General features: G+C 43.7%; 1 protein-coding gene across 1 annotated transcript in view; it reads right to left on the bottom strand.

The window, feature by feature from the left end:
• Positions 1-20,694, bottom strand: part of CDC42BPB (CDC42 binding protein kinase beta) — a 102,246-nt gene extending 81,552 nt beyond the window's left edge. The window contains 1 exon segment of the mRNA XM_049612087.1: positions 20,320-20,694. Coding sequence (XP_049468044.1) covers positions 20,320-20,494 — 175 coding nt within the window. The 5' untranslated portion in view covers positions 20,495-20,694.
• Between the last annotated feature and the right edge of the window lie 6 nt (positions 20,695-20,700).

Below are 20,700 nucleotides of genomic sequence, written 5' to 3'. Positions count from 1 at the left end.
CCAGCACAGCCCTGCTCAGCCACACTGCAGGTGTTTTTTGGACAGCCCACCCCACCAGGTCTCTGGGAGCTGGACTGCAGAGACCAGTAAGAGCACAGCATCACCCACAGACGCCCAGTACAGGGAGCTAACTTTTCACAAGTTCAGTTACAGAACCAGAGGGCCTGAGATGACGGTTCAGAGTCCTCGCTCTCACCACCCCGACCACTGCATCCCCGGGGCCCGCTCACCCACATCCTGCACGCAGGTCCCTGTGCGCTACCCTGAACCCCCAGGCACTGGAGGTGCCCCCTCCCCCCAACCCAGAGGCACTCCAGCCAGACACATGCCACCCCTGGGGATAGGGAACCGCGTGCTCCTGGAGGTTCTCACACACCCAGACTCCATGAAAACCAAAGGCCCTGCCTTGCCACCCCAGGGCCACGCAGCATTTCCTCCAGCACAGGAAGTAGGGGGACACCCATCCCAGGAAGGGGAGACATCCAGCTAGAAAGGAGGACAGCACTTGAGAGCTCAGACCCCAGCACCCTATACTTCACCTTGTAGTCATAAACTCAGAACAAAACACGGGCAAGGGCTCACAAAAGGCAAAGAAAAACATATATAAGAAAAGGGGTTGTTAATTTCCCTAATATAAAGCGTTGTAAGAAACTAATAGGAAAAGGGCCTCTGGGTGGCTCAGTCGGTTAAGCACCCAACTCTTGGTTTCGGCTCAGGTCATGATCTCACAGGTCCTGAAATGGAGCCCTGAATCAGACTACGTGCTTAGGATTCTCTCTCTCCCTCGCTCTCTGCCCCTCCCCCCCCCCATCGTGCTCATGCAGGCACGCATGCTCTCTCTCAAAATAAGTAAACTTTAAAAAAAAAAGAAACTAATAGGAAAAGGCTGAACAAGTTGATGTAAAGTATGGGGAAAAGGGAAGGATTTTAGCTAAACATTAATCAACCCTTTAAATGCTTGGGGTTCATTAAAATGCCCTACGGGGGAAACACTGGGGGAGGGGAATCAGACCTGCGGGCTGGGGGAGGAGAGGCATCCCTGCAGCCACACTCAGGAGAGGAGTCCACAAGAACGTCCACAAGGCTGAGAAGAGAGGCCATCGATGCCCACCCCGCCACCCCACCGCCCCACCCCAGCCCCTGCATCACCACTGGGAACATTAACCACCAACCTCGGTCACGGCTAACCCAACACCCGGCTCACACTCAGGATCATAGCCACGTCAGCCACTGATGAAAAACGTACTTCACAACAGTAAAAAACAAAAACAAAACAAAACAAAAAACATTTCAAATAAAATAAGAAATATCACATTTTTTACAACAATTTATAAACCCCAAATAGCTCTATTTCCCACAAAATATACTGGACCAACAGTATGATAATGATTTGTCAAAAGCTGTATTTGTCCAGTAAGGAAAACACTCGAACTAAGTTAAAATGGTGCAAGCAGGACAGGGCAAATGGCCGGGTTCCTTCAACAAAGGAACTGAAAAGGGGGGTGCGGAGGGAGGTGGAGCCTCCAGGGCAAAAGATTTAGGATGAGCGCAGCCCAAACACCAAGCATGCAGACTTGGTTTGAGCTCCTGTAAAACAACTGAATACACCACCAAAAAGGAAATTTAAACCATGACTGAGGGGCACCCAGGTGGCTCAATACTTGATTTGGCCTCAGGTCATGATCTCACAGCTTCGTGAGTTAAGCCCCGTGATGGGCTCTGAGCTGACAGCACAGAGACCGCTTGGGATTCTCTCTCTCCCTCTCTGCCCTTCCTACACTCGCATGTTCTCTCCCTCTCAAAACTAAATATTTTTGGGGCGCCTGGGTGGCTCAGTCGGTTAAGCGTCCGACTTCAGCTCAGGTCACGATCTTGCGGTCTGCGAGTTCGAGCCCCGCGTCGGGCTCTGGGCTGATGGCTCAGAGCCTGGAGCCTGCTTCCGATTCTGTGTTTCCCTCTCTCTCTGCCCCTCCCCCGTTCATGCTGTGTCTCTCTCTGTCTCAAAAATAAATAAAAACGTTAAAAAAATTTAAAAAAAAAACTAAATTTTTTTTTAAGTAAAGTAAATAAATAAACCATGACTGAATATTGCACGACACTGAGAACTTTGCTGCTAGTTTTTCAATGTCATAATGTCATTATGGCTATGTTTTTAAAGAAAATCTTTATCTTCTTAAAGTATATACAGGAGTATTTACAACTAAAACCACAAATGTCTTGCATTTGCCTCAAAATAATCCTTTTGGGGAACAGGGGGATAAAAATGAAGTAGACTGGCCAGGATTTGACAGGTGATTCAACTGGGGTTCATCATCCCAGTCTCTACTTGTTTATGCCTGAAATTTCCCATAATAAAAGAAGTTTAAATTTGGAGTAGGAAATACTGCCACCTGCTACCAGTTTTATTAACACTGATCACGAAAATAAAGAAGATCAACACATGAGGGGCGCCTGGGTGGCTCAGCAGGTGAAGTGTCCGATGTCGGCTCAGGTCATGCTCTCACTGTTGTTGAGTTCGAGCCCCGCATCGGGCTCTGTGCTGACAGCTCAGGGCCTGGAGCCTGCTTCAGGTTCTGTGTCTCCCTCTCTCTCTTCCTCTCCCCAACTGTTCATCCTCTCTCTCTCTCAATAATAAACAAACAAACAAATAAACAAACAAATAATCAACCAATCAACATATGAAAAATTCAAGCCACTCCAAAAAAGGAGTGACATTTTCATACAGGGGTCATCCAGTATTTCATGGTATCTAAACAGAGTACAGTCAAAGGCCTGACATGGGATATCAGGCTAGACATTTGTGAAAAATTAGTCTCCATTTACAAATACTCAAATCAGAATGACCGAATCCAAATCACTACGAGCTCGTCACCAACGACACAGGAGTTTTCCTCACTGGAAGCATATCCGAACCTGAAAATTGCTACGTGCCCAGTTGATTTGTTAGGAGTTCGTTTGTTTTATTGCTGGCATTCCTTCTGGTCGTAAAACAGTTTTACGAGCTGGTAAAAATTTTGTACCAACTCTGCAAAGCTGACGTGACTAATGGTCTCAGTACTGAGCTTAACAGATGCTCACCCTGAACCTGACCCACACTGCAGAGCAATACTTTGGACTCTGCTTTCAAAAGGCCTATTGAGATCCTCCTATTGCTAAGTGTTGACCTACAGACTCCGCCCCAATGGCGCCGCTAGAGGACACTTCGTGCAAAATGAAAAAGGTTTATTCCTCCACACCAACCTTTATTTTTTTTTTTTTAATTTTTGTAATGTTTATTCATTTTTTAGAGACAGGAAGAGACAGAGTGCAAGTGGGGGAGGGTCAGGAGAGAGGGAGACACAGAATCCGAAGCAGGCTCCAGGCTCTGATCTGTCAGCACAGAGCCCGACGCGGGGCTCGAACTCACGGACCGCGAGATCATGACCTGAGCCGAAGTCGGACGCCTAACCGACTGAGCCACCCAGGCACCCCCCAACCTTTGTTTTTAAAAACACTTACAGCTCATTACCGGAAAATATTCTTCTCAGATAATAAATGTAGTATTTTCAGCATCATTAAATTTGCAATTCAATCAACAAGAACTGGGGTGGCAGGGAAAAAATAAACCGTAAGAGAACGGATGTGGGTGGTGCTATGGAGTGGATATTAACTGAGAATGGCGTAAGTTTTTTGAGGTTTTAGTCTTAGTATTCAATGAAGTTATATTTTATATTACAAACCAATCGTGATAAAAATGCTACTGGAGAAGAAAAAATATAAAATCTGATCAACTAAGGATCTAGCAGTACTCAAAAATATCACCATTCAATAGGGACTAATAATTCTGTATTATTTTTAGGGAAAAATCCACGACAAACGGATATCCAAGGACTACCTGTATTTAAAGAAAAAGTTCCAAGATGAACAAAGCACTGACTCCACAAGAAACAGATAAATCAGAGAAGACAGCTTTAAAACATTCTGATTAGTGGCCTCAAAAAGAGATGAAATCACAGCCACCCACCACAGAACACCTCATCATGATAACAACACAGGATCTTCTTCAAGAGGGAGACGCTGTGAACCTAGAATTCCATACTCAGGCAGACCACCAATAAAATGAGGAGACCGTAAGACATTTTTAGGCATTCGATAATTTGGAAAGATCACCACCCCGATCCTTCCGTGGGAGAAAAATGTTACATACACATACTATACTGAGCATCTATGTATAACACACGTATCCTCTCCTCACCATGAAAAGCCTCTAGCAAATCACCAAACAAAAAGAATCCAATAAAGAGTGATGGTGAACATAAACAATCGTAGAATACAACTCAGCAGCAGCAAAGGAAGTTAGATTCTCCTGCTCAAGGCACAGATAGGCACTTTCTCTCTGGGTCCAGTCACACAACTCGGTTTCACAGTGAATAAAAGTTACATAACCATAATTACAGGTGTACCTCGGAGATACTGCAGGTATCCAGACTAACACAATAAAGTGAATACTGCAATAAAGGAATCAAATGAACTTTTTGGTTTCCCAGTACATGTAAAAGTGACGTTTATACTATACTGTAGTCTGTTAAATGTACAATAGCATTATGTCTAAAAAGTCAGTGTTTATACCTCAATTTAAAAATACTTTGTTGCTAAAAAAATGCTAACCATCATCTGAGCTCTCAGTCAGTCATCTTTTTGCTGGTGGAGGGCCTGCCTCGATGGTACTGGCTGCTGGCCTGGCAGGCGATAGGTGGAGGCTGGGGAGGCCGTGGGGACTTCTGAAAACAAGACAACAATGAAGTCTGCCACAGGGATGGACTCTCGGTCATGAGCAACTTATCTGTAGCCTGCGATGGTCTCTGATAGCATTTGGCCCACAGTAGAACTTCTTTGAAAATGGGAGCCCAGCCTCTCAAACCCTGCAGCCGCGTCATCAAGCTAAGTTTATGTGATCGTCTACGTCCTCTGTTGTCATGTCAACAATCTTCGTGGCATCTTCGTGGCCACCAGCAATAGATTCCATCTCAAGAGTCCACGTTCCACGTTCTTTGCTCACCCATCAGAAGCAACTCCTCATCCATTAAAGTTTTACCATGCAACTGCAGTAACTCAAATATAATAATCAAGAAAAAGTTTGAAATACTGCAGGAATTAGCAAAATGTGACAGAGGCATGAAGTGAGCAAATGCTGTAACAAAATGGTGCTGACGGGCTAGTCTGACACAGGGCTGCCACGAACTTTCAATTTGTAAAAAAATGCAGTATCTGTGAAGCGTAATAAAGTGAAGCGCAATAAAATACGGTATGCCTGTACTGTAAATGCCATTTATTAGCTTCCAATTCTTAGAACCAACGTAGACAAAACAAGGAAGACTTCATTATAGTCACGGAACAGAACATAAATGCCATAAGCTTTGACAACATAAAACTGGTAATTCCCCTAATTAACTCTTTAGTGAAAATTAATTTAAAAATGATGTCACAGATAAAAGAAAATGAAAGCAATTAAGTTATTTTATACATGAGTCCACTAACTACAGATTCCCCCCCTTACAACTGGGAATATAAATTTAAAACTAATAAAACATGAACACGACAGGTTTGGCTGTGCAGTTATGGGGAAAAAAAAACGCCATGGCTAAGTGTACTTTACTCCATCCTGGGAATGCATGAATGATTCACTAGCGTTATATATATTAATATAAACAATAAAAACTAAGCCTATCTAAGACAAAACTCACAACCCTCTTGATATATGTAATTACCACATTTCAACATTAATTTCTCATGAAAATTTTAAAACTATGAATAGAAATATATTCTGATATTAAAAATCCTTTCAAATCAATATTCAATTTTAGTGGGAAGTCTAAATATGCTCTAAAATTTAAAAGTAAATTTTAAAAACTTATATAAGTGAGGAGGAGAAAGACTTTTACTTTCTATGGCATACCATTCTGCACTGTTTCAATTTATTAAATCATGAACACATGTTATTTTTATAATTTTAAAACTATTTCAAATAATAATAGCACTGGCCGAATATAAGTTTTGTGATTTATGTTCTGAGATTTTTAATACTTGGCCCCAGGGGCAATCCTAAATCACAAAGAACTGTAACTTGGAACATCCATGACCACCCTCCACAAACTATTAGAGTTCAAGGTTACCAAAAAGTAACTACAAAAATGTTCGTAAAGGAATTTTTAAAGAAAAATTGACTTATGATAGATGCATTGGAGTCAAAGAAACTCTCTGGGGAATTTAAAAACCAAAGCAGTTTCCAGTAGAACTCTTCATTAATAGCCCCAAAACTGGCCAATCCAGATGGCCATCCAGAGTGAATGAATAAACTGTGATACATGAATAAAATACTGTACAGTGCGCAGAAAAAACTAACAGCATAGATGGATCTAAATTACTTTTACTTGCAGTTACTTTTTTACTGTTGGTGAAACCTGGAACTTGCCATTTTAACCATTTTTAAGGATGGCCAAGAAAAAAGGGAAGACTCAAACTGCTAAAATTGAAATGAAAGAGGAGGCATTACTACAGATCTTAGAGAAATAAAAGGATTAAGAAATGCTATGAACAGACTCTATGCCAACAAATTTAATCTAGATAAAATGGACAAATTCCTGAAAAAGATAAAAATTACCAAACTGACTCATGAAGAAAGAGAAAGTGTGAATAGATCTATACCAAGTACAGGGGTTGAATCAATAGTCAAAAAACTAACCACAAAGAAAAGCTAAGATAGATTTCCAGGTGAATTCTATCAAACATTTAAAGAATTAATACAAAATTTTCACAAACTCTCACCAAAAAAAAAAAAAAAAACAAAAAAAAAAAAAAAACAAAAAAACAAAAAAAACTGAAGAGAGAATACTTCCTAACTCATTCTATAAGGCCAGTACTACCCTGATAGCAAAACCAAAGACATTCAAGGAAAGAAAAAAACTACAAACCAGTATTTCTTTTGATTATTCATGTAAAGATCCTCAACAAACTACTAAACCAAATCCAGCCAACACTGAAAAAGAATCATGCACCATGACCAAGTGGAATTTATCCCAAGAATATAAGGTTGGTTCAACATACAAAAATCAGTTAATGTAATACACTATATATCAACAGAATGAGAAACAAAAGCCACCTTATTATCTCAATGGACCCAGAAAAAGTAATTGACAAAATCCAACACCCTCTTATGGAAAAAACACTCAACAAACTAGAATAGAAGGAAACTTCCTCCACCTGATAAAGGGCATTTATGAAAACTCACAGTTTGGGGCCCCTGGGTGGCTCAAGCAAGTAAGCATCTGACTCTTGATTTCGGCTCAGGTCATGATCTCGTGGTTTGGGAGATTGAGCCTCATGTCGGGCTCTGCACTGATAGCAGAGAGCCTGCTCGGGATTGTCTCTCTCCCTCTCTCTCTCTCTCTGCCCCTCCCCCATGCATGCGTGTGTGTGCTCTTTCTCTCTCAAAATAAATAAACCTAAAAGAAAAAAAAAAAACCTCACAGCTAAAACCAAACTTAATGGAGAAAGACTCAGACGTTTTGTCCAGAATGTCCGCTCTTACCACTTCTATTCTACATTGTGTGGAGGTTCTAGCCAGGGCAATTAGGCAACAGAAAGAAGTAACATCCAGCCTGGAAAGGAAGAAGCAAAACTATCTCTATTCACAAGTGACATGATTTTATGTATAAAAATCCTAAGGAATCCACTAAAAACTATTAGAATAAATGAGTTCAGCAATTTTGCAGGATACGGGCTCAATATAAAAAGTTCGATTGTATCTGTATACGTTTATAATGAACAATCTGAAAATGAGATTAAGAAAACAATTCCATTTACAATAGCATTAAAAAAAACTTAGGAATAATTTAACAAAATAAGTGCAAACCTTGTATTTTGTTTTGTGAATATAATTAACGCAACCAAATAAACACTTAAAATGTTAAAATGGAAAATTTTCTTATGTATTTTACCAATATGAAAAGGTTAAACTCTGAAAACTACAAAAATTTTTTTAAGTTTATTTACTTAAGTAGTCTCTACTTGAACTCACGACCCTGAGATCAAGACCTGCATGCTCTTCTGACTGAGCCAGCCAGATGCCCCATGAAAACTACAAAATCTTTTTGAAAAAAAATTTAAAAGATCTAGATAAATGGAAAAACATTATGTTCATAGATAGAAGACTTAATACTGTTAAAACAGCAATACTCCCCAAATTAATCTACAGATTTGACGCAATCCCTATCAGAATCCCAGATGGCTTCTTTATAGAAATTGACAAGTTGATGCTAAAATTCAAATGGAAATTCAAGGAACCCAAAAGAGTCAAAACAATCTTGAAAAAGAACAAAGTTGGAGGCATCATACTTCCTGAATTCAAAACTTACTACAAAGCAACAGTAATCAAGACACAGTTGGTACTGGCATAAGGATAGGCATAAATATCAACAGAACACAACTGAGAGCCCAGAATTAAACCAATACATTTATCAAATGATTGTGACAAGGAGGCAAGACTATTCCATGGGGGGAAAGAACAGACTCTTCAACAAACGGTGTTGAGAAAACAGGACACCAACATGCGAGAGAAAGAATGTGGTCCCCTATCTCATACCATATACAAAAACTGACTCAAAATGGATCAAAGGCCTAAAGGTAAGATCTGAAACTACAAATCTCTTAGAAGAAAACACAGGTATAAATCTTTGTGATCTTGGATTTGGCAACGGATTCTTGGTTATGACACCAAAAGCAACGGAAAGGAAAGTTAAACTAAACTTCATCAAAATTAAAAACTTTTGTGCCATGCGGCGCCTGGGTGGCTCAGTCCTGGTCGGGTGTCCGACTTCAGTTTGGGTCGTGATCTCACGGCTGGTGGGTTCAAGCCCCGTGTCGGGCTGTGTGCTGACAGCTCGGAGCCTGGAGCCTGCTTTGGATTCTGTGTCTCCCTCTCTCTCTGCTCCTCCCCCACTCATGCTTTGTCTCTCTCTCTCTCTCTCAAAAATAAATAAACATTAAAAAAAATTAAAAAAAAAAACTTCTGTGCCTCAGAGGAAACTATCAAGCATGTGAAATGACAACCCACAGTATAAAGGAAACTATTTGCAAATTATACATTTGGTAAAGGTTCAATATCCAGAATATATAAAGAACTCTTACAACTCAACAACAAAGACAACACAATTTAAAAATGGGCAAAAGAACAGATATTTCTCCAAAGAAGACATAGAAATGGCCAACAAACACAAGAAAGGATGCTCAACACCACTGGCCTTTGGGAAAAAAGTAAATCAAAACTAAAATGAGAGGGTGCCTGGGTGGCTCCGTCATTAAGCCTCTGACTTCAGCTCAGGTCACAATCTCACAGCTGGTGAGCGCGAGCCCCGCATCGGGTAAAAATCACAAGCCCCGGATGAACCCCACTTCTCTCGCGCGCTCTGCTCCTTGCTCACTGGCACTAAAATGAGAGACCACTTCATGCCAACTAGGACGACTAGAATTTAAGAGACAAACAATACCAACTGTCGGTAAGGATATGGAGAAACTGGAACCTTCACGTGCTTCTGTGGAAAACAATGCGGCAGTTCCTCAAAATGTTAAGCATGGAGTTACCGAACGATCCAGCAATTCTACTCCCAGGCATACACCCAAGGGAAATGAAAAACGTACGTCCACACAAAAGTGGGTGCGTTAATGTTCACAGCAGCCTTCTTCACAACGGCCAAAAGGTGGAAACAACCCACACGTCCATCAACTGCTGAGAGAATAAACAAGCGGGCTGTCCGTGTCACAGAATGTTATCTGGAACAGAAGGGAACGAGACACAGAGACACCCCGAAATACACGATGCTAAGCAAAAGGAATCCAGTCACAAAAGACCACATATTGGGGCGCCTGGGTGGCTCAGTCGGTTAAGCCCCTGACTCTTGATTTTGGCTCATGTCATGATCCGATAGTGCATGAGACTGAGACACATCTCTGAAAGCACAGAGCCTGCTTGGGATTCTCTCTCTCCCTCTCTCTGTCCCTCCCCTGCTCGTGTTCTCTCTCTCTCTCTCAAAATAAGTAAAAAAAAATTTTAAGACCACATACTGTAAGACTCCATTTATATGAAATGTCCAGGGGACGCTTGGGTGGCTCAGTCGGTTGGGCATCCGACTGCGGCTCAGGTCATGATCTCACGGTTCATGGGTTCAAGCCCCGTGTCGGGCTCTGTGCTGACAGCTCGGGGCCTGGAGTTGCTTCGGATTCTGTATCTCCCTCTCTCTCTGCTCCTCCCCTGCTCTCACTCTGTCTCTCTCTCACTCTCTCAAAAATAAATAAAGGTTAAAAAAAAAATTTTATATGAAATGTCCATAACAGGTAAATATATAATGAGATCAGTGGAAAGGAGGGAGGTGGGGTGACAGCTACAGGGTACAGGGCTTCTTTCAGAGGTGATGAAAATGTTTGCAATTACAGAGTAGAGATGATTGCACAACTCTATTAATATAGTCTACTGGACTGCACCATTTAAACAGGTAAAATGTATGTGAATTATATATATCTCAATAAAGCTGTTACCAAAAAAAGAAAGAAAAAGTAAATAAATCATCTGGTAATTGTAAAAGACAGAGAAATGTTTCTTTCCAACTAAAGTAAGCTTAATCAGCTATGTAATTTAAATTTCTCTCATATTGCTGATAGACAGCAGCTTTTGTTTCAGTAACCATCTTAACATATTATTTCACAAGGATTATCAAAACTTCATAAATGCAAACCTTGCTTTTTAAAAAAATAAATATTTCTAGAAGAAAACATATCCAGGCTTATCACTTTGGTTACATAAAACCATAATAATGATATTTTCAGAAACATTTCTTGTCCTGATATAGTCTAATATAAAAATGCCATCCCTGACACTTGAATTAACTGCTAAAACTGGGAATAGAGCACTCCCAGTAATTTCCCAATTTGCTGCTAATTAGACAATATATCCCACATACCCGAAAGCAGTGTTTCATCGACATCTTCCCACATTAACTTTAAAGGTACATCAGAAGGGCACCTGGGTGGCTCAGTCAGTTAAGCATCCAACTCTTGGTTTTGGCTGAGGTCATGATCCCATTCATGGTTGGTGGGTTCAAGTCCCATATTAGGATTCTCTCTCTCTCTCTCCCTGTCTCTCTGCCCCTCCCCTGCCCCCTCACTCTCTCTCAAAATAAATAAATAAACATTAAAAAAAAAATAAAGGCACATCAAAAAGGTGGTTTGTTAATACACTTAAAGACTTTTCAACAATCTGATCTCAAATACTTAGAGTTAAAAAATGGAGCAAATCCATTTGTGACAGAGCTGCAAAATTATTTTTAAAGGATTGCTGTATACCCATTAATTATGAAATCAACATCTTTCTCAACAGTGAAGGACAGAAATACTATTTCCAGGGGTGCCTGGCTGGCTCAGTCGGTAGAGCATGCAACTCCTGATCCTGGGGTCATGAGTTCAAGCCCCACCTTGAGCATGGAGCCTACTTTAAAAAAAATAAATAAATAAATAAAAATAAATAAATAATACTATTTCCAGTTAAAAATATATTTTTATAATATACTTTATAAGTTGAAAAATAAATTCAGCTCCCTGATTTTACTTTTTTTAAACAAAAAGAGAGAAATCCAATGATTTCAGTTTAATTCTTTCACAGGAAAAGGGTAAAGTACAACAGCCTTAAAATGGAATTTGGGTGTCACGGTAAGGGAGGTCTATTTACCTTTGGATTTCATTTCTGTTATTTATGTTTTTAGAAAATTATGAGTGGCAAGAACATCTCTCCTTCTGCTCTTGATTTTAAATTGGTGATATCTTCCTACAGACCAAGAACTTGGGAGTTAAACAGAATCACCTCTGTGTCACTTAAAGAAAGGTCAAAGTTTACGCACATGGCCCGAGTCACAAACACCCAACTGCAAACATCTCCACGCTATGGTCTCCAGAGGTCCCTCCTGGCTTCACCCCTGCGCCCACCCTAGAGTAGCCGGTTAGCAGCAATCTGAAGAAGCATTTTCCAGGCACCCCTCTTTCTGTTTTCAGTGCACCCCCATCATGTAACTCCCGTTTCTTCACATCCCTTTTCCCTCTTCCTCTCCCTGTCCCACTAGAATGCAGTTCCTAGAGAAAAACCTGCCCTCCCACATTTCCATGTCTTCCTTCTACTTAGGGGAGAAGCTTTTTAATAAATGAGTAAGTATAGGAATAGAAATGCCAATACATCCAAGTCTATCCTGACTTCATACAGAAATTAAAAATAGGGTACCTTTCAGAAAACCCACCTTATCTTTACGCCATCTGGAAACCCTAGTAGAATGACAGCGTATGATTACAACGGGACACAGCTTCATGGATAACATGAGCTGCAGGAGAACAGGTATTCCGTTAACCACTGCAGTGCCTGGCACTTTTCAGGTCCTTAAAAAAATACTTGTTGAATGAATGACAGATGACAGCAGCCTAGAGATGTTAACGTAATCTTGCACAGTGGGAAAAGAAAGTGGCCGAGTGGTAACTAATTTAGCAAAGCTAGAAAACCAAAAGTTATTGCATGTGAGGTAGGGGTTAGGCGGCTCAGGAATGATTAGAAGCACGGGGATCTCTGGGGGTCCAAACAGTAACAGAAAGAAAACGGGACTGGCTTCAAATCTATAGGAGCAGCAGCTACACCCCAGAACGCCTTCTGTCCCTTCCCCATCAACTCTCCACCTTATCCCACCTTCCCCAAAAGCCGGCATATCCACAATACCCCCCACTGCCCAGACAGGACACCAGAAACACCACTCTGCGGGAACTGACAGGTCCAGAGAAAAAATTAGCAACTTCTGGTAGTACCTCTCAAATTGGTGGGCCCCTGTCCTATCTCCTAATGGTGAGAGTCCACACTTAAAGTTTGTCCACGCACACGGGGAGTTTTCAATCGGTCCACTCGCAATTATGAAAAGACAGCCAACAATCAGCAGACATTCAGAGAAAAGGTTCTGACATCAAAGACAAGGAGCAAAGCAGAAAAGAGAAGGAAAACTCAGAAGAAAGAGACAATGCAGGAAAGAGATGAAAATGCCTACATAACATCTACGTGTGCACAGAAATCAACACAAAAGGAACAAAAAGAAATGTTTAAAAAAACTGCATCGCTTTCGCGAAACAAAAACAGGATGTTATAAAAAGGAATGCTAAGAGCAAAAATGAAAAATATCACAGCAGAAATAAAAGAGCAATGTAAGGACTAGAAGACACAGTTGAGGACCTCTTCCGGAAAAATCAGAACCAACAGATAAATGAATGGAAAAACGCAGGAAAAGGAAATTAGCAGACCACTCTAGAAGGTCCAACACCTGAATAATAGGAGATCACAAAGGCTACAATGGAGAAATCAGAGAAGAAACCATCAAGAGACAGTATGGAAAGCTTCCAGAGCCATAGGACCCAGTGTCCCCACCCGAAAGATCCACCAAGGGGCGCTAAGGTTAGTGAAAAGAAGACCGAGAGTTTCCAGACAAGTCACACAAAGTCTGGGGGATCACAATGGGGTCGGGCTGCTCATTACCAACAGCAGAAGGTGGACAGTAATGGAGAAACGCCTTCACACTCCTGGGGAAAAATTACTTCTACCCTAGAATTCAATACCCAGGCAGACTGTCATTCACGTGTAAGGAAGAAGCCTTTTCAGGCAGACGAGGTCTCAAAAAATGATCTCTTGATGAACCTTTTCTCAGGGAAGCCCTTCTTCTAGCTCTACCAAAAGGAAAAGGGTATGAAATCCAGAAAGGGGAATTCAATAGAAAGACACCAAAAAAGTCCCCATAAGGAATGAAGAGAAGTCCTAGGAATACTGCTAAGCAGTGGGCTCAGAGCGCAATGGGCCTAGACAAGAGGAAAACAAAAGGCTTTGAGGGGTGGAAGGTGACAGGTGGGGCGAGGCGGGGGATGAGGCGCTCCAGTTACAAAGCTGGGCCTGTACTGAGCACTGTACACGGGCATCTAAGCTAAAGGGAGAAAACGTAATGCATTCCAATCAACACAGAAATAACTCCGTCTCGGTAAAGACAGGGCACTAACTGCACCCCACGTGGCTCAGTTGTTAAGGTATTCATTTGCCTAATGATAACATAAACACTACCAACTTAAACAGAAATTCTTATATAACCATATTGGAAAAAGGAAGAGAGGGGACAGGCAGGGAGGGAAGGAATATAAAAGTTCTACAGCCTTCTTTCCCTCAACAGAAGTCAATGGAGAAGTCAGAAAGTGAGCAGTACAAGCACGCTTTACAGAGGCATGGAATCTGAGGCAAGAATTGCTAAATAACCAGTATCCAAGATGCTTGCTCTCTCCCACAGGAACACGGCACCTACTGCCTAGGATGGAGATGCTGGGCTGAGGGCAGAAGGCCCTGGTCCCTGAAGACTTCCTGGCACGGGCTGCTGCCTTCCCCTGCACTGCCCACAGGCCAATTCCACACGAGATAGAAGTCACCTGATTTGGGTTCAGTTGCCTTTATTTGGTTGTCACTGGCCGCTGAATGTGATCTGAGACAGAGGATTATTAAACAGAAACGGAGGGGCTGGAAGTGGCTGCTTGTGAAAGTCTGAACCCAGAGTCACTAAGTAAATGCATTACTTTAATAAAGGTAACATTACATTTGGAGAAAATCACTCCACACTATGGTCGGAAGTGCCGTCAATCTCAACTTCTACAACTAAGGTTAGATGGGTCTTTCTTGGTCAATTTTACCTGATTTATTAAACGCAACAGAGTATGAAGTATTACAACGAGGGAATGATGGAATGAACAGCCGGGTTTTTTGTTCTGTTTTGTTGTTTTAATGTTTGTTTATTTTTGAAGGAGACAGAGTGTGATCGGGGGAGGGGCAGGGAGAGGGAGACACAGAATACGAAGCAGGCTCCAGGTTCTGAGCTGTCAGCACAGAGCCCGACACAGGGCTTGAACTCATGGACCCCGAGATCATGACCTGAGCGGAAGTCGGACGCTTAACCGACTGAACCACCCAGGGCATCCCAACAGCAGGATTTTAGGATGCCTGGTGGAGGGAGTTAAATCCTACAGCAAGAAAGGAATTCATTTGGGTCTGTGGGCTTGAGAGCTTCAGCGAGGCAGGTGCTGATGGGAACGAGGGGAAAGCTACAATAAAATAGGGGTTTCAAAGCAGGTGTCTGAGAGGCAGTCCCAGGCTAATGGTGGTCCCGTGGAGAAGAGAACCCCCACCAGAAGCTGGCTCTGAAATGATCAGGGAAAATGTCAAGAGCCCGGTTACCCAAGGGCAGCAGGGACAGGGGTGGAGGGCAGATCAGGTGATCGCTCAAATCCCTAACAGTGTTTGAACCCAGGACTCTGACTGCGGAGGCTGGAGAAATCACTGCGTCCCAGTGACATTAGGAGTAACCTTACAGTAAGTTCGTCTGTCTCCAAAGCAGCTCCAATATAAAGACAGGATTGGACTGAAACATGATTCGATTCGAATTTCTCTCTAATTCTTTCCGAAAGATAACAAAATCCATAGTCTCTTATGATACAACTGATCCTTTTTGCAAAATTCTAATCTGAGAACAATTTTGTTGCCAGTTACCTACCAGTCAGTGAAACTGACCAAAAACCTAATATACAACACAGATTGTTCAAATCATGCTGTAAAGTACGACCTTTATTTCATAGTTAGTATCCATCTGTCCTCAAAAAAAATAGTTGTCTCTGGCAGATTTTTAAGTCCGTATATATATAATTCAGATGGTCAAAACACTTCCGATTTTAAATCTAAGGAAAGTGTTATTTTCCTCTCATCCATCTCTCACTAAGAGATAAGAGAGTATTTGTGTGAGCTTTTCACACAAATTTAAGGTAACCTTACCATACTGTCATTCTGGACCGCTCTAAGAAGCTAAGAATCAAACTTAAACTTGGGACAGGGACTAAAAGGTGTTATGTTATGGGGATTCGTTAGATGATGTGATTAGAGTTTTCGTGGGTTTTTAAAAAACTCTTTCAAAATTTCTTTAATTTTACTTTTTCTCCTTTTTGATTAAAAAAAAAAAAAAAGGTAAAAATCTCTATCTGGTTTCTTCCAGCAAGATCCTTTTACCTTATTAGTCTCAAAAAATACTTTTTGTCTCTTTACCAAGAAAAGCACTCAACGGTTTCACCGTACTTAATATAGTTTGGAATTAACAGCCCTGTTTGCTCATGTGTTTATCCAGCATCACAGACGTCAGCACACACGGCAGACTTCTGAGGGCAGCAGGCTCTGCAACGGGAAGGGGGCAGAGGCAGGAGGAGCCACCCCAGCAAGCCCGTCCTGGTGGGATTATTTTGCCTCAGGTGCATTTGAGTTGTCTGCTTGCCCAGCAATCGGCTGCACATCATCAACTTTCTCAAGGGGCTCACGCAGTGGTATCCTGTTTGAGAGCAATTCACTCCAATTCCAGTGTTTTTATTTAAAGCCTAGATGTGCAACAGACACTGCTGTTTACCACAAAACCCAATTCATGGATGAGGTTTTAGGAGAAAAAAGGTAAGGCTGGCTTGTTAACGTGTAATGGTTTCAACCGCCTCATCACATGCCGTGTAGTCAAACACCGTGCGTTTCAAATAGCTACTTACAAGTTACATTAATTTTTATTATGCAAACCCAACATTTGGGTTTGAATCCCTCGAATTCAGGTCTTATTCACGAGACCTACTTCTCAAGGCGTTCCCACGCGATGCACATTCTACCTGAAGAAACCAGTGAGACTAAAATGTACCCTGAGATGTTTAGCATCACCAGTTAAGCCTACTGGTATAAAATTTGAGTAGAGCCATCCCACTCACAGCTGGGGCTGGGGACCCCATGCCAACAGCTACAGGAATTCACATGGACAGAGAGCTCTCGGAAGGTACTGCTGCATTCGTAACGAGAAAAGCCACAAATGAGGAAATTAAAGAGGGCTAGCAAAGATTAATTCTATTCCTTTAGAGGAAGTACAGTGGCAGGGTGAAGGAAGGTGGCCCGGACCACAAATCGGGAAACCCGCACTGAGGTGTGCACCCACAAGGCGTGCCTGCACCAGACGTGGGCTCTAGGCTTCCCACCTGGTCTGCAGGCCACACGAGAGCCAGAGCACAGGCCCCTGTGGTCCAGCCAATGCCAACAGGCGGGGACTTCAAACATCATCTTCATCTAGCTGCAACACGAGCCACTATACTTAAGCCATGAAAAAAAAAAATTTAACGCGTGAAAATATTTTTATATAACAAAGATAAAAGCTAACAGATAACAACTTCACCTCCTTTACTAGTATTTGTGCTGTTTACTTGTAGAAATTTCGAAGTGCTTCATAGTGTTCTATTTAAATGGTATCCAATTTGCATTAAAATATAGTTTAAAGAAATACACGGGCAAAGCAAGGTATTTCCAAGTTTAAATTAAGGTCCAGGATTTCAGAGAGGAAAACTAATCAAACTATAAACATAATCAAGGGAAAATTAAAGACCTGCAATGAAAGCCAAGAGGACTCTGGTCCCGTGCAACCACTGTGGCAATAAGAAAATAAGAGCCAGGAAGTCTGCTTTTAAAACTTAAGAACTTGAGGGGTCCCTGGGTGGCTCAGCCGGTTAAGCGTCTGACTTCCACTGGGGTCGTAATCTCGTGGTTTGTGGGTTCCAGCTCTGCACTGGGCTCTGTGCTGACAGCTCAGAGCCAGGCGCCTGCTTTGGATTCTGTGTCTCCTCTCTCTCTCTGCCCCTCGTCCACTCGCACTCTCTCTCTCTGTCCCTCAAAAATGAAATAAATGTTTAAAAAAATTAAAAAAAAAAAACCACAAACCTTAAAAACTTGAATACCTGTACTTTCCAAATTTCCCCAAAGATTCCTCCCTAAGTGTCAAAATCTGGGCTGAATAAGCTGTGTTTCTTCATTAAGTTTCAAGATTTCTACCTAACTGTCATTAGACACACCTACCTACCAAGATTTGGGAGGTGGGCAGAGGCTGGCCCTCTGCAGGACAGGACTCCACACACTGGGAGTTTCAAACATCATGCAGAGGGCGACTCCAACGACTCAACAACCCCCAGGTGGATGGAGAGCTTCTGTTTCCAGAGGAGAAGTAATTCCTCTTGGAAGTCAGGGCGCCTAATAAGGCTCCACAGTTCCACCTGACAGACCATTTTTCACCTTCCAAAGGCAGTTACTAGGCGTTCTAAGTACACTAAAGTATGACTGCACATGATCTTAACCGGTAACGCACCTCTGTAGAGTTACAATGGTGTATGATGTTAATGTGCACGAAATTCAATACTTCTAGAAGTAGTGTTTAGTAGTACTAGTAATTCATTAAAATGCCACCTTAAACTTAAGACCATTTTTCTTCCCTGTAATTTAAGCTTTACACTTCTGTGCAAGCTGAGTTGTTAGGACAACGTAGTTTATTTATTTCCAAAGAGCCAGAATCCAATTTTGAAAATATTTCTAAATTATAGCACACGGCTTCTGTTCAGATTTGGAAAGGTCCAATCTCCTAAGACCTCCCCACATGCTGAGAAGAGCCTGCTCGCGTGAAGTCCACCAGCTCTCGGAGGGGCTGGTACCGTCGGGTGGTGTGCGGCCTACGCAAGAACCCCGGATGTACAGGCTGTCCAGCTCTCAGACGAAGCCCCACAGGGGCGCTACTCAGCTCGCAGGCCAGAGGCCAGCTGCAGCACACATTACCACTAGCACTGCCCTCCCTCTGCTTCCTTCTTTCAGTCCCACTTTTACTCACACACCGGCACCGAGTCGACCTGACGGTCGATCTGTCTGGATGTCAAGATCAAATGCCTCAGAAAGGCAAGGCAAATACAATATTCAGAAGGCTCAGATGTACCAAGCGCCAGACTGTGAAAAGTGAGTTATTTGGTTGGAAACCAGGTCACTGACAAAGGACCCCGGAAAGCAAATACTCTCATTTCACTGATGTTGTAAATAACCAAGAATGGTGGTCCCCACCGAAATAAAGCATCAGGGGCTGTCTTGGGGCTCTGGACCTCCTTTCTGCCTCTGCTCTCACAAAACATCATTTCACTATAGGGCAAGACACAGAAGGCGTCTAGAGAATACCTCAACTTGAGTACTGTGAGTAAACAAAACCCCAAATTCCAGTTGCCATTCTGGCAGAGTAGGAGGCCTCACCTGAGAACACATTTGTTTCTTCACGTAACTATCGGCTTCGTCAGGCCCAAAGATTAGAAATTACCGGCTCAAACTGCACAGCCCCAACCCAATGACGCAAGTGACCCAAGAGGAGGGTCTGCCTGGTCTGCCCTGAACGTGAGCACTGCATCTTCCTACTAGGTCGTTCCAGGGGAGTCTGAGGGTCTTGACAGGATGACCACGTTCGAGAGGAAGTGGAAGGGTTTTACTTGACGCTTGTAGCTATCTTCGGGATTCTTATGATCGTCAAACGGCCTAATCGAACGTTTATCCTACTAAAGCTAAGTACGTTATTTGATCAATGATTACAGCCCTATAGATCCTTGAATAAACTACAGAAAGCACGCAGAGATCTGAGCAAGAAAGTTTTTAAACGTCTTCCGTATACTGACAGTTGCAGCTACGCCCAACATATTACAAGAATCTAGCACAATTACGATGAAAAAAAAAAAAATCAATTTGCTCTCGCAAAATAAGGCTTTTAACCTGAAAACTCCCTTGGAGGTGCCACAGTAAAGGATGTTCAGGCCCTGGACGTCAAGGGGGTGTAGGCTGGCTGTCACCCTTAGAATTGGTCTCCCCGGAAACGCACATGCGAGTAGGGGGCCCACCGGGCGGTGCAGGAGGCAGACGCAAAAATCACGCGCGGCTGCCCCCGCAAGCCAGCAGGGCGTGCGGGGGCGGAGGCGGGGTGGGGGTGGGGGGGCCTCCACGCCGACTCCGGACCCCAGAGCGAGGGGCGGGGGCGGATTTCCCGGGGAGTGCTGCAGGAAATGATATCCAGACTCGGAGGGTGGATCTAGGAAGCGGCCCGGGCGATGGCCGGCGGCGGGGAGCGAGTGGGGGTGGGAACGGAGGATGTGGCTCCCAGGGGCAGGATGAGGGGGCGGGACGGCCGAACGCGGGTGCGCCAGGGCCGAGGAGGAGGGCAGGGAGGGGATCGCCAGCCGCTGAGGGGCGAGGGCGCGAGGAGCGGCCTCAGAGGAAGGGGGCGGCGGGGCTGGGGGCTTGGAGAGGCCGGAGCGGAAGCCCGAGGGCGGGGAGGAGGAGCGGGCCGGGGTCGGAGGGGCGGAAGGGCAGGCCGGAGCCCCGCGCGCACTTACCCCACTCGAGGAACTCGGCCACATACTTGTCGCGCCGCAGGGCCGAGTGGCTGCACTCGGTGTACAGACAGACGAGCACGTCGAGCAGCGTCTCCACACTCAGGGCGCTCTCGTTGCGCCAGGGCCCGTCCAGGAGCAGCTGCTCCAGCTTCTTGAGCCGCACCTTGGCCGACATGGTGCCGCGCGGCCCGCTCCCAACGCGCCGGACTCTCGCTGCCCGCTCGGCCAGTCCGTCAGGGCGAGCCCTCGGGGGCCCGGTAGCCGCGAGTCCCGGCAGCAGCGGCGCCTCGTTGCCGCCCCGTCCGCGTCGTCGCGCCCCGGCCTAGGCCGACATCTTGGGCTCGGTCCCGGCGGCGCAGCGTCTGGGGCGCCGGGCCCCGC

This window comes from Panthera uncia (genome assembly GCF_023721935.1).
Source record: "Panthera uncia isolate 11264 chromosome B3 unlocalized genomic scaffold, Puncia_PCG_1.0 HiC_scaffold_1, whole genome shotgun sequence".
NCBI lineage: Eukaryota > Metazoa > Chordata > Mammalia > Carnivora > Felidae > Panthera > Panthera uncia.
This window is presented reverse-complemented; position numbering and strand designations above follow the sequence as displayed.